This window comes from Spinacia oleracea, chromosome 4, assembly GCF_020520425.1.
Source record: "Spinacia oleracea cultivar Varoflay chromosome 4, BTI_SOV_V1, whole genome shotgun sequence".
Classification (NCBI taxonomy): Eukaryota; Viridiplantae; Streptophyta; class Magnoliopsida; order Caryophyllales; family Amaranthaceae; genus Spinacia; species Spinacia oleracea.
Genome location: NC_079490.1, coordinates 171,573,853 through 171,588,873, shown reverse-complemented (window position 1 = coordinate 171,588,873; position 15,021 = coordinate 171,573,853). Strand labels below are relative to the sequence as shown.

General features: G+C 35.4%; 2 protein-coding genes across 2 annotated transcripts; both read left to right on the top strand.

The window, feature by feature from the left end:
- Positions 1-5,002: 5,002 nt before the first annotated feature.
- Positions 5,003-6,472, top strand: LOC110787757 (uncharacterized). The gene is made up of 2 exons (XM_056842638.1): positions 5,003-5,057; positions 5,778-6,472. The coding sequence occupies exons 1-2, from the start codon at positions 5,003-5,005 to the stop codon at positions 6,455-6,457; spliced, it is 735 nt and encodes a 244-aa protein (XP_056698616.1). The 3' UTR covers positions 6,458-6,472.
- Positions 6,473-10,151: 3,679 nt separating this feature from the next.
- On the top strand, positions 10,152-13,928 carry LOC110787774 (nuclear pore complex protein NUP50A). Its single transcript, XM_021992419.2, has 2 exons — positions 10,152-10,349; positions 12,318-13,928. The coding sequence occupies exon 2, from the start codon at positions 12,351-12,353 to the stop codon at positions 13,629-13,631; it is 1,281 nt and encodes a 426-aa protein (XP_021848111.1). The 5' UTR covers positions 10,152-10,349; positions 12,318-12,350; the 3' UTR covers positions 13,632-13,928.
- The last annotated feature ends 1,093 nt before the right edge of the window (positions 13,929-15,021 follow it).

Sequence of the window (15,021 nt, the reverse complement as noted above, 5' to 3'; positions counted from 1 at the left end):
TACTTTAAACATAACGGTACTTATCCGGTGTTACTTAAAACTTCTTTGTTTATGGTGTTCAAGTATTTTAGGATTCGTATCTTCAAATATTAAAAAAATTTGGTCAATTTATATTTTACTATAATAAACAACAACAAAAAGATAGTTGAATTGATTATTGAAATTGTAGTATTTTATTTTAGGGAATTAGACAAGTACTCCAATACAAAATTCCGGCCCCCCTTGTACAAAAGATCTGGCTTCGCCCCTGGTGTGATCGATCTATCATCTGTAATTAGTACTTCCATTATTACTCCATATGTAATCAATTGCATGTTAGTTAAGTAGGGATGTCAGTGGGGCGGGTTTTGTGGGAGACCCGCCCCGCATCCGCCCCAAGTATGGAGGTAGGTTTGGCGGGTGATGGGGCGGGGATGGGTATAAAAATCGTACCCGCCATGGGTGATGGGGCGGGTGTAGATTTTGTGTTGAACCCGCCCCATCCCCACTCGCCCCGCCCCATCCCCACTCGCCCCGCTTCATACCCGCCATGGGTGATGGGGTGAATTTGGATTTATTTGCATCTTTATGTGATAATATAAATTTAGGTGAGATTTTTATGTTTTTTGTTTGGATTTTTTTTGTTACGACGAGTATTTTTTTCCGATTATATAGGTTATTTTAGTCATAAGGTATTTTTTTTCTATAGTTAATTTTGATTACTCCGTATATATGGCAAATGTTTGCTAAATAAGAAAAATTAGGCGGGTATTAGCGCGGGTATGAAGCGGGGATAAGACGGGGACGAATACCCAGTTGGGTGGCGGGGCGGGGATGGATTTTAGCTTACACCCGTTGGGGCGGGGATGGAGATGAATTTTGTACCCGCCATGGGTGATGGGGCGGGGATGGGGATGAAAATTTTAGGTGGGGATGGGGATGGAGGGACCTACATCCGCATCCGCCCCGCCCCATTGACATCCCTATAGTTAAGTGGTGATTGAGGCTGAACGTGGTAGGGCGGACCGCATGTTCGATACCCCGCAATAATAATTGGGAGAGGCTGAATTAACTTATCCTCCCAAAACTCGCGTTAAACCCTAAGGTGAACCGGTAGTAACACCAAAAAAAAAATATTACTCCATGCGTACGTAGTACATCTTTGTCATTTACGTAGTAAATGCAAGATTCTTTAAATTTGTAAAGACAAACATCTTATTGGTATTAATTTTGTTTTTCAGCATAAGTTTGTGGACTAAAATATGAGAGTGGGTCGTTGGTTATCAGCTTATCACTTTGCGATGGACTTTCTAAGACAGACATTCACATAAATTTATTTACAATTATTTAAAATTCTAGCTATTATTTTTTGATGCGTACTGATTTTGTTTCATATGTTACTGAAAGATGTTGATTGATACCTATTCCACAGATCAAGATCATCGGATCATTTCAAATATATAAAAAAGGAATCTCATTCTCATACGTAGAGCGAATAATAATGAACGATTATATAATGTAATTCAATTCAGGCACATATAATGGGGAAATATATACGAGGACTATCAATTGGATAAATAAAAACGTTTGGTGCACCTAAAAATTTATAGGTCTCCGTTTCTTCAAGATTGGATCAAATTGACTTTTAATAATATCAACTACTATAGTACCCGTACGATGCACGATTTACATATTTTAACTTTAAGTGCAAAGCTAAATTAATTTTGATAAGTGAAAAATATGTAGATTTTTTTATTCCTTTTCATGTGTCACCCATAGTTTCATGTTAGGTATAAAAATTAGTTATCATCATATACTATGAGAAATGTCAATTCTCAACCTGAACTGTTGAACCCGCAGGGTTGATCCGATCGTTTATTACCCGAACCGTTAAAAACCCGCGAGCTGGAACCCAAAACCCAATCCGATTATATTCAACCCAAACCAACCGGAAAATATTATCCCGATTAAGATACCCAAACCCGATAACAAACCGTTCCGCAGCAACGGACTCGTTTCAACCCGAACTGAATGGATCCAAATTTCGTTAATGACTCAATTTGTTTCAATCGAACCGTTTGAACCCGAGGAAAACCCGTTTACAACCCAAACTATTTTAACTCGTAACCCGCTTAATCCGAATCGTTTAAAACTCGTAGCCCGTTTAGTTCGAATCCTTTATAACCCATAACCAGTTTAATCTCGCAACCGATCTTAAATTCTTAACACTTTTAAAAGTTGTTATTTCCTTTGTCCCCTAATTAAGGCCTCGATATTATAATTTATAAACGTATTGAAAATTGTGATTTTATAATTTGTAACCGAATTCAACTGACCCGAAATCGTTCCGCTATTGATTTACCCACAATGTATAAATCTAAACCAACCTTAACCGATATAAACTTGAATCTGATGTAACCCAAATGTACCTGTTCAGCCCGACCCATTTCAGATCCGGTAAGTTTCAATACTATCTCATTTTTTATTGTATTACACATACCAATTTTGTTACCCGTCCCATCTCAAGTTTATTTTCTTGAAATCAAGTCTGATCAAATTCATAAATTTCAATTAGACCCTATTAGATTTAATCATGTCCAAGTCCAGAGTTTAAGTAAGTTCAGATAAATTCGAAAAATTTATTTCAAATAAGGTAAAGAGAATGCACCTAACCTCCATTTTTCTTTGTTCCAATCACTTATTATATATGTGCTCAAATAATTAATTAATAAATAAATAAATAAATAATTGATTGTACTTTATGGAGTATATATAAAAGAAAGAAATTATGTTGGCTAAAACTCAAAACCAAAACCAAAACCAAAACCAAACCCACCTCATCACCAGAGGAAACAAGTTTATCTCTATAAATTAATGTCCATCACTCGTCTAATCACTACTTATATATTCATGTCTTAACAGGGTGGAGACATACAAATGTTCATTGAACCCGCTTCATAGATTTTATTATTTTAATTGTGATTTAAAATATTTTATCGAGAAATTGAAGATAATAATATCATGCAATTGAGAATATTCCTTTATGTATGGGTTGTTAATAATCTCAATATATATATAATAAAAATTCCTATAAAATGGATAATTTAAAAGTATTAGAGAATAAAAGTAATGTAGTCAGCTAATTAAACATTGATGGTTATGTCTTTTTCATATTATAAGCTTTTAAATTTTATTACACCTTTTTTTTTGAAAAAATGTTGGAAAAAATATAAATCCATTCTTTATCATTCTCATCCATCACATAAGTATCCATATCCACTTAATATCTCTTATCAATTGTGATTTTTTTCGTATTTGTATAATTAATAACATTATTTTTTATTGTGTTCTTGATGATATAATTTTAATATTAAAAAAATGTGAATATATGACATGTGATAGTAGTTGTCAAATGGGTTGATGGTAACCATATATATTTGTAAGGATTGTACTATTCTAATACAGACAAAGAATTATTCAAGTTTGTCTTAATATTTTGATATTTTAATATGTCGATAACAATTTCTTTTGAATAAGCAAGTCTTAGACAACCTTGTTAAATACTCCTTCATGTATTAAACCACAGGTAAATCATCATATGCAGATTCACATTCAATATATGACACAATTTTTAAATAAAAGTCGATTGATAGTACAATTTTAGAATTCCGTGCGATGTATTATTTATAATCTAAATATAAATTTATATGAAATCTGGTAGACAATTTATCATCAAAATTCAAAATAGAGTTTATAGATAATCTCCAAATAAAAAATAATAATGATGGGTAAATTTGTTATTTTTCATTCCTGTTGTGTCTTTTAGTATATAGCAATAAAATGTGAATCATGTGATAGTAGTTGTATAATGGGTTGATGGTAACCATATATATTTGTAAGGATTATACTTTTCTAATACAGACAAAGAATCCTAAGTTTGGCAAAAGATATTTTCATTCCACTTTCTATGTATCACTATCTAGTCTAGGTGTAACTCTTTGTCATTAAATACATTTAGTTTAGTAGATGTAATATTTGAGATGTTATAGAAACTCTAGCTTAGTTTAACATAAATGTAAAATTAGAAGAGCAATAATAATAAAAATTATAATACAGAGACACTTGTCAGCCTCAGAATCCCGTATTTTAGTAGAGTATATATAGATAGATAGTGATATATATTTATGTGCAGTATGTCACCCCGCAACCCATATCCTAGTATTCGCAAAAAAAAAAATGGAATCAAATGATTTGGCATGCACGCTACATAGTAAACGCAATACTCTACTAATTTGCAATCTTACATATTTCTATAGTAGATTTTATGAATTATGAATATTCTATAGTAGATTGAGTTGTGAATATTCTATAGTATATTGAATTATGAATATTTCAGTTCAAACGATCGATTTGGCATGGAATTTATATAGTAAACGCAATACTCTGCTAATATTCTATAGTAGATTGTATTGATATAGTAAACGCAATACTAACTAATTTGCAATGTTACATATTTGGAACCATAAGATCTCAATAATTTAAAGTAGAATATTTTGAACTATGAATATTCTATAGTAGATTTATATCAAAAGTAATTGGTCCGTGCATTACTATTATAAAATTAAAAAAAAAAAACCGTGCATTACTTTTGATCTTATTCTATATTTGGAACCATAAGATCTTAATATTCTATAGTGGATTATATTGTATGGGTAATGAATATATTAAGTAATTAAATATATCCTCCGTAGCTAATTAAGGTTAGATTCAGTCTTTGTATTTTTATTAATTTGTTTCCTAATTATACTACTTCTTTATTTCCTCCTTTTCTTTTAAATATATGGTACTCCTACGATATATCTTTAAAGAAGGCGGTTAGCATCATTTTTGTGGGAAAAATTTCTGCTCATTTATTATTATTATTATTTTTTTATTTTTTATTTAGCTTCTCCAATTAAAGTAATGCCGCTCACCAAAATGCTCCTCCTTCCAACTGACATACTCTTCCAATTTTAGTAAGCTAATGTCCAAAAAAAAACTTTCCACTCTCAATAACCAACATAGAGTTGGCTCAAGTGGTAAGCAACTTGATGCCGCTTAAGGGAGGTCTCGGGTTCGAGCCTCGCCGTATGCAGAAATTCTTGTTGGGAGACTCACCCACCATAAGCGAGGTGTGCGACCCGGATCGGATCCAGATGTAGTCGGAGCTAAGCCCCGGTGAGCTGGGTGTGCTATGTGTCAAAAAAAAAATAACCATGATACTATTCATAACAAACTTTCACAACACATAATCTAAACGGTTTTTTCATGAAATGCCCCTGAGGTTTGCAATAATGCACCAAATACCCCTGCGTGTTTCAAAATTCATAGAATACCCCTATTTAAACTTAAAGTGCACCAAATGCCCTTGGATTTAACGGCCGTTAGTACTCCGTTAACGTTAATTTACGTTTATGCCCTTATTCACCCAATATTCTACATTTTAACTTTAAAAAAAAAAAAAAATCTTATTTCTTCTCTCTCCTCTCATCTCCTCTGTTGTTTCTGGCCCTTCTTAAATACTCGTCCCTCTTCTTCTTCTTCATCGTTTTTCTTCTCCCCTCACCCTCCTCTCTCCTCTCAATCTCACATCTCTTTTTCCTGGGTATCAAAATGGTGAACCCAACCACAATTTTTCCTTCTTTAAACCATCTTCATCAAACATCAATTGCTAACTCAAATCCCCAAATAATCGAACCCAAATTTTCTAGTGAATTGAAATCGTGAATTGAAGTTTGATGAAGAAGGGGAGGTTTAAGCCGATGACGAAGGACGGAGAACAAAAATAGATAGAGTAGAGAACATAGAGGGTAGCGCAACAATTAAGAGAGAATACATAACTAAATCGAGGGAGCTCCTCCTCCGCCGCCGTGCCGCCGCCCTTGCCGCTTTAGATGCCGGCCTCTTCACGGAGGCGATTAGACACTTTTCCAAGATATTAGAGGGTCGCCGCCCGGCCCCACAGGCGTTTCTTGCGGAGTCTTACCTTCACCGGGCCTCTGCTTATAAATCAGCGGGCCGGACTGCTGAGAGTATTGCTGACTTAAACCGGGCCCTTGCATTGGAACCGACCTCAACCGTGGCCCTACAATCACGGGCCGGGTTGTTTGAGTTCATTGGGTGTATTACTGATTCTGTTCATGATCTTGAACATGTGAAGTTGATTTATAATTCTATTTTAAGAGACCGTAAACCACCGGGCCCAGTGTGGAAACCGAGGGCGGTTCCGTATAGAGAAATTCCGGGCCGGCTTTGTTCTCTGGGTTCGAAAATTCAGCAATTGAAGCAGAGGATTGCAATGGGGGAGACAGGCAATGTGGATTATTTTAAGTTGATTGGGTTAAGGAGGGGTTGTTCGAGGTCCGAATTGGACCTGGCTCATTTGTTGTTAGTTTTGAGGCATAAACCCGAGAAGTCAATGAGTTTTTTTGTGTTTTAGTTAGGGATGCGGTTGTGCTCCCCTTGCTGTTTGTTTCCTTGTTATTTGGGTTTGTTCTTAACTGGTTTCTACCATTTTGGTAATAAAATTTGCCTTATTTACCAAAAAAAATATTATGGGTTTTGTTCTTCAATTTCCAGATGTATTGATCTTCAATTTTGGGCTTCAAATTCATTTATTAATGGTATAAGCTGTTTGGGTATTTGGTGCAAAAAACTTTATAAATAGATGTATATTATGCAAAAAGTTTATAAATAGGTGTATTTGGTGAATTATAAACATGACTTAACGGAGGACTAACGGAAAGTCATAATAGGGGTATTTGATGAACAGTTTAGAAAAAATAGGGGTATTCTATGAATTTTGAAACGCGGAGGGGTATTTGGTGCATTATTGCAAACCTCAGGGGCATTTCATGAAAAAACCGTAATCTAAAACAATACAATTTGTTCTAACTTTAAATGCATATTCTCATATGAGCGTAACTACTGAAAACCCAATGCATAACTTATGGATTTTATCAATTGGGCCTTTGTATAACTGGGCCTTTGTATAACGGTTGTCAATCTGATAAATTTGTAAATGGTCAAATGGGAGTCGACCTTGTTGGGTGAGCTTGAGCTTAACTTCTATAGCTCTACTTGGACCAAATAAGTATTGACTATCTGTGAAAATAATATGCTTACAAGTTAGAATATCTCTGTCACTATTTATAACTTGTATTGTTCCTACGACTCATTTGCATTCGAAAAAAATGTTTACAAGTTATAACATGTGCCTTCCTTGTTTACCCATACAACATGTACATTATAGACGTAAAATATGAATCTAATAAGTACATGATTCAATTAACCTCCATCACCATCACCACCGCCAATTTGCCGCATCATCCACCAGGCCGTTCTCATCTCAACCACTTTATCGCCGTCAAATTAACCTCCATCACCATCACCACCGCCAATTTGCCGCCGCAATCAATTTAACATCCACCATAACCGCCCATTTTTCTCCGCCGTCAATTGCTGATCATCAAAGACACTTTCTTATGCCCTCAATTTAGTAAATTATGAAGGTGAATTGTCAATTTACAATCTCCATCATCACCTACGAATATCCCTTCTTCCTTCATTCACTTTGAGTTTTGTAGATCTACACAAATTTGAGAGGAATTTGGCAAAATAATCGCTATCATTGATATTAGCCTCGAATTTCGTGCATGTTGATGTGAGTAACATCCAAAAACCCTGATTTTGTGGTGGTCGTCGCCAGTTTCACCGTCGTGAATGGTGGTTCTTAACAGTGACAGCCATTATTGAAGATAAAGATTTTGGTAGTGAGCATTTTTATATCTTGTTGTGTGGGTAAAGGTTACTCATGTACCAAACCTTTACAAATGAACAATTACCCTCTAAATAATTCCCCCAGAATCATCCACTCCCTCATTTATCCCTCCTCTAAAGCTTCCTCCCAATCCAGGCGACTCCTTAGAAGTAAAAAGATATTGGGATGTATTGTGTCTCTCGTTCATAGTCTTTTTGGAGCTTATAGAGGGTCTAGCACTTTGTTATAGCCATGAATATGGATAGTCAAGAGAATACCAATCCATACCTTCTTCCGGGAGTGTCACGGAGTAGTTAGAGATGGCAATGAGGCGCGATTAATGCAAATGTTTGTCCTATCCCTACTCTTCCCTCCCTACAATTTTGAGTCCTGCCCTCCCCTCGCTCATCAGTCATCACTCTTATTAGATGGAGAAATTTCATGACTATTCCTTCTTCGACACTACTTGATCAATTGGATTGACACACTTGTGTAATATCGATGTTACCCTCTCCACCATTTTTAGTTTCAAAAAGCAATTTCATAACAATTCAAATACAATATAATTATAAAAGTTTTATGATAAGTCATACTCTCTCCGTTTCATATTACTTTTTCATGTTCGGAGAAAAACACGTGTATTAAGAAAATGCACTTGTGTGTAAGAAAAACAATCATTGTTATGTACTTTTATGGGAAATAGGAGAACGTAAGTGATTGTTTAATGTAAAAGTACAAAAAAAAGAAGTGGACGTGGGATGGTTGGGTGGGAAAAAATAAGTTTGTGTAACAAAAAACAATCTAATTTATATAAAAGTGAGAAAAGTGTATGTCCAAAAATGAAATCAGAGAAAGTATTAGATAACGCCAAATTAGAAAAACATGAAAAGTAATATGGAACGGAGAATATACTTTTTACCAAACGGGGGTGGCGAATAAGGGTGAACTAGAATATTATTAAGTGGACGACCTAATATACAATACGAGGTGCTACATGTATCCGAGGATATATGAAAAACAACAAACACATATAGTATATGGCTCTATTTTTTTTTCTTTTTTGTTGAAGGGAATATGGCTCTATTTAAGTTCACCTGATTTTGACCGAAATTAACTTTTCTGAACTTATTTTACGAACCTTATTTTGCCTTTAAAAACTTTTTTTTGCCGAATAAAACTTATATATGTGTTAAATTGTTGGAAAAAACTTAATAGTGTGTTAGCACTTTGTTATAGCCATGAATATGGGTAGTCAAAAGAATACCAATCCATACCTTCTTCCGGGAGTGTCACATACTCACATAGTACAATGAGGCGCGAAGAATGCAAATGTTTGTCCTATTCCTACCCTTCCTTCCTATAATTTTGAGTTCTACGCCCTCGCTCGTCACTCACATTAGATGGAGAAATTTCATGACTATTCCTTCTTCGACACTACTTGATCAATTGGATTGACACACTTGTGTAATATCCATGTTACCCTCTCCACCACTTTTAGTTTCAAAATGTAATTTCATAACAATTCGAATACAATATAATTATAAAAGTTTTATGATAAAGTCATACTCTCTCCATTTCACATTACTTTTTAATGTTTGGAGAAAAACACGTGTATTAAGAAAATGCACGTGTGTGTAAGAAAAACAATAATTGTTATGTACTTTTATGGGAAATAGGAGAATGTAAGTGATTGTTTAATGTAAAAGTACAAAAAATAAAAAAGTGGACGTTGGATGGTTGGGTGGGAAAAAAAATAAGTTTGTGTAACAAAAAACAATCTAATTTATGTAAAAGTGAGAAAAGTGTATGTCCAAAAATGAAAACAGAGAAAGTATTAGGTAACGCCAAATTAGAAAAACATGAAAAGTAATATGAAACGAAGAATATACTTTTTACCAAACGGAGGTGGCGAATAAGGTTGAACTAGAATATTATTAAATGGGCGACCTAATATATAATACGAGGTGCTACATGTATCCGAGGATATATGAAAAACAACAAACACATATAGTATATGGCTCTATTTAGTTCACCTGATTTTGACCGAAATTAACTTTTATGAACTTATTTTTACAAAACTTATTTTGCCTTTAAAAACATTTTTTTGCCGAATAAAACTTATATACTTCGTGTTAAATTGTTGGCAAAAACTTTCCATTGTGTTAGTTGTTTGGGAAAAAAATTGCTAAACTTATGATCCCCTGAAGAAAAATTAGACCCCTAAGAAAGTCCAAGATCATTATTGAATAAATGCATAGAATCCAAAACACAATTAGATTATGAACACACATTTTTTTTACAGGAAATTAGTTAATTAGTGTGTCATAACTCAAAAAGTTAAAAAAGAAAAAAATTTAAATGGGTAGAACATGGTAATACGGTGCACCGTATAGCACCTCATCAATGCTTCTTCAAGAACTGAGTTCCAGAGTCTAACCCTAGCGTCACCACTGAGAAGTGAAGAACCTTTCTCTCTCCTCTGCCATCTCTCTCTATATTCACCACCGCCACCCAGTATCGCTCAAGCCGCCGACTTATTTGAACGCCGGTACCGCCGCCGGTACTCTTCTCTGTAAGCCCCTTTAACTCGCTCTTCTCATTTTCTTTTTGCTGTAATCTTAATCGTTGCTTTTTATCATCATAATTTGAAATTGATTTTTCGATTTGTTGGATTTAATTGCTTCAATTTCCCATTTCTTGAAGTGCGTAGAAGATTCGAAGTTAAACCTAGCGTATTTATTTATTCCATAATTTGAGCTTGAGTTGTGTGATTTTGTATGTTGTTTGTTTTGTGGGATTTGATGGTTGATAGGACTTTCTGTTGAAATTATTGCTAATTGAAGTGACGGAGAAATGAAAATTATTGTTTACATTTTGGGGTTTAGTGGGTTTTTAACCATTTCTTGGATCTCCTAGTTCGGGTATGAATTCTCATTCGAGAAGTCCTCTTAGGTATAGACAATATATGGTACCACAAAGCTAGGGGATTACAATTGAGTATGCCTAATTCTTTCTGTGAAAAGCTTCAAAGTTGTCTGGGTTCAATTGAAAATTGCCCTAAGATTGAAGGTTTGACCCCGAAGAACTGCCAACAAGTTGAAAGTGACATCTTTGTGGGTTTGGCCCTAAAGTGTGGATCATCGGGTTGAGTACAAAGCATGTTTCAGACCTTGGGCAGTGACTTATTTTTAGTATAATTGATGAAGTAAGAAGAGTTGTTCTCCCTTGTCTCTCTCCATTGTTGACTCAGCTTGTGCCTCAAGAAGGGTGTCCCGGCTCATAAGAACTGAAATTCGTATGCTTTTGTTTTCTGTGTCAAAAGCCACGAGAAAAGAGAACCTTTTCTCACCTTTCTTACTTAAGATATGAAACCGGTTGTTTCATAGGCCACGTTGGCTAGGTTGATCTTTAATCATCAAATCACGAGTTTCATTCTATTTCTGGATTCCCTCATGAGAGTCTAAAACTTCGTTATCTTATGCCCGAAAAGTGTTCTTCTTGAGGATTCTATGAGCGGGGCAGCTAGCAGAGAGAATTGGGTGAAATTAGTTTCATAATTTTGTTGATCGACCCAGTTTGTTCTTTTTGCAATTGGGTTGTTTACGGACAAAATAAGCATTCTTGTTTGTCATTTAGTATTGAGGCCATTTCATCCTTGTAGGTTCTTCGATTTTGATGGTGCTCAAAAGTTACATTGATCCTAGCATCCAACACCCTATGGGTTACATGGATCCTATGCATCCAACACCATATGGGTTACATCTCATATGGTGCCCAAAAGTCACATCTTAATCTCTCTTCAGTAGGCTCTTCTTTACAAGTGCATCGCACTTGGTCCTTTTTTGACCCTCAGATATTTGAAACCATTAGTTGAGTTATTCAGCTGTTTTCTGGAATCTGGATATGGCTGAATTTTTTTTACTCTGCCCCACAGGACCACAGTCTTCAAACAGTATCTGAATATGTGTCCGTGAATTAAATATTTTTCCGAAATTACCTTTTCTCATCATCACGTCTATGGTCTATTCACTGTCAGTGGTAGGAAATCAAATGGAATATTTGAGGCCATTTGTCTATTCACTGTCAGTGGTAGGAAATCAAATGGAATATTTGAGGCGTTTAAGTATTTCTAACAGTCTAACACTTGTACTTGATAAAAAGAATCTTTGAAGGGGAAGGGAGTACAGGATTCGATTGAAAGGAGGTTTTAAAAATAAAGGTCGGATCAATTGACCCCTGTTTCTATATAATGATGCTTTCGGATAAGTTGATTATCTGAGTTGCTGGATGAGTGATTTATTTAAGTGGTGTTGAGAATAACCGAAAATCCATTATGATGTTATTTTCAGTTGACGGTTCTTAGTTTCCCATGCTTGTGGATGGATCAATTGATGAATTTTATTTCACGAGTTTCTAAGGGATACAAAGATGTTTTAAAAATAATGACTCGCTGTTCAAATGTCATGCTTTAGCAGTCTTTGTTTATCTAGATATTCATGTAAACATCTGTAGTTGACACGTTTCTCGAATGTCTTCTCAGCGTGTTCTTATTGTTAGTATCTTTTTATCAACAATGGGTGATGAAAATCAGCCTTCTAAGAAAAGAGCTGCTGGTAGAGAATTATCTCGAGACAATCCCGGTCTTGATGATGAGGAAGAAAATGAAGAACCTGCCGGAACTTTCAAGAAAGCAGCTGATGATGTATTGGCCACAAGAAGAATAGTGAAAGTTCGCCGTCAGCAAACTTCTACAGCACCCTCCTCCACTCCTTCGTCGAATCCTTTTGCCGGAATCCGATTGGTCCCACCTGCGCTTGCTCCTGCAGTAGCACAAGCTGCTGAAGACAAAACAGGTAGCGAAGATGGAGATACCAAAGATGATGCTAACTCGGGGAGTGAAGTGAAAAAACTAGAACCGGAACAGAAACCTACAACAGAATCTAATGCAGATGATAAAGAGAAAGAAGCAGAAACAGCTGAAAAAGCTGTTGACCCCAAGCCAAGTGATGAGGCAGAAGCTGATGGCAGTACTGAAAAAACAGCTGAATCTGGTGAAATACAAGCTGATGGCAGTGCTGAAAAAACAGCTGAGTCTGGTGAAATACAAGCTGATTGTAGCAAGGGTGAAAATGATGACAAAAATGGAAATGAAACACCTGATGCAACAACTGGTACTCCTTTGAGTTCATTCCAGCAACTTTCTAACAGCCAAAACGCGTTCACTGGACTTAGTGGCACGGGATTTTCAACCTCTTCTTTCTCTTTCGGATCACTTCAAAAAGACGGGTCTTCTTCACAGTCATCTCTTCCTACCTTCAGTTTCGGCACCCCGACTAACGGAAGCACCCCTCTTTTCGGTTCACTGTTGACAGGGACATCCATTGGGACCAAGACTGAGGGGCCCACATTCCGTTCTATGCAGGAGGTACCAACAGAAACAGGGGAAGAGAACGAAGAGACGGTTTTCTCTGCCGATTCTGCCCTTTTCGAGTTTTTTGAAGGTGGATGGAAAGAACGCGGTAAAGGAGAGGTGAAGTTGAACATTCTAAAGGGAGAAACTCAGAAAGCTCGGTTGGTGATGCGGGCCAAAGGGAATTTGAGATTGATTCTGAATGCGAGTTTATTCCCTGATATGAAGCTCACAAAGATGGACAAAAAAGGCATCACTTTCGCTTGTATGAATATCGCTACTGAAGGTAAAGATGGTCTATCAACATTTGCTCTGAAGTTCAAAGATGGATCGATTATGGAAGAATTTTATTTGGCAGCTTCAACTCACAAGGATAAACCTGCTACTACTACTTCTACTGATTTACAGACTCCAGAAAACTCTCCAAAAACCTCAGAAGTTTGAGACTTATCTCTGCATATTTCTGCTGGTGTTGTTGCATGAAAAGGTTATTCAGGAATTTTGTACGTCAAAGCCTTTTTCTGAGATGAAAAGTGATAAAGAAGACATTTACCGTGTCGTTTGGTTGTGCATTTGCACTGTAACATTGTCATTGATGAGGTATTTGTCAACTTAGTTACTACTTGTAATCCGGGATGTTGAATAATATGTTAGAATGTTTGTTACTAAATTTGGATCTTGGATATATAGACCTGGGTTGTTGCGAACGCAATGTGAATCACTTGCAGTTTTTAGTTTTTAGTTTTAAAAGTTATATGATAAAATAGTCATACTTATAGTAATATTATGTTGATTTTGAAAACTGACAAGAAAAAACAGAAAACTACTTTTTATGGTTTTTATATTTTGATTTTTAGTTTTGTGAAAAACAGATAACTGAAAATAGAAAATCATACCGAACGTACCCTTAGATTCTAGTTTGTTGTGTTTGTTATGTTGATCAGAGTTCGAAAACAAAAGAACTTGACCTAATTGAGTAATTTCATAGTATCCCTTTCCCGATGAAAGTGGCGTAACGAGCTCGAGCTTGACATATTTTATCTTAGATTTCATGTCAGATTACAAGTACTCTAACCTGCTAGAAAGCTATGTACTCGAGCTACTATAGCTCGAGTTTGGCTTGAGAGTTGAGACCTTAAATGAGGTCTATTTTTTAAAAAATAATTAGTTCTTTGACCCGTTCTACGAACGGATGATTTATTAATTAGGTGGATAAATGTGAAATATTTATATATATATTGAAGCAACATTCCTGCTGAAATGATATGCCACAAGAACCGTCAAAAATTAGTAATTGGAACTTGCAACTCTTATGTATTAACCAATATTGCATCTGCATTCCGATTTATTAATGTAAGCTCCCTTGATTGGTCGGTTCCCCTCAGAAAATTAAATAAAAATGCATTAGCTAGCAAACTCATGTACCCGGATTACATACTTTTATTTCAATCTCAATGGTAACCAAATTATTGTCAAGCACGTGTAAAAGGTTGATATTTTTCACATCCTATACTATTTTTCACTATATCCAAAGAGAAAATATGTGGATTAGTGGTTAAATTGATAAATTGTTTGATATGTATTTTGAACCTTACTCGTTTGAACTTCTATTTTTTTCGTAAGATTGATAATGTAGTACTTTTTTAAGGAAAATAATTAGTAAAGTTTCTTGTTAATAAAAATTGTATATGTCTTTAAAATAATTAACTAAGGATCCGATTTCATAAACTTTCACCTGACCTTTATCGCAGGCTTTCGTGTGAGCCAATTTATTTTCTTTTGGTGTAGCCAATTTATTACACATTGTACGAGGTTGTTTTTTCGCATATCAGAT

Excerpts from the sequence above, each read along its gene's own strand:
- LOC110787757 (XM_056842638.1), top strand. The coding sequence starts at position 5,003 with ATGTCCAAAAAAAAACTTTCCACTCTCAATAACCAACATAGAGTTGGC. Across the intron at positions 5,058-5,777 it reads ACATAGAGTTGGCTCAAGTG|CCGATGACGAAGGACGGAGA; the intron begins GTAAGCAACTTG and ends GGGAGGTTTAAG.
- LOC110787774 (XM_021992419.2), top strand. The coding sequence starts at position 12,351 with ATGGGTGATGAAAATCAGCCTTCTAAGAAAAGAGCTGCTGGTAGAGAA.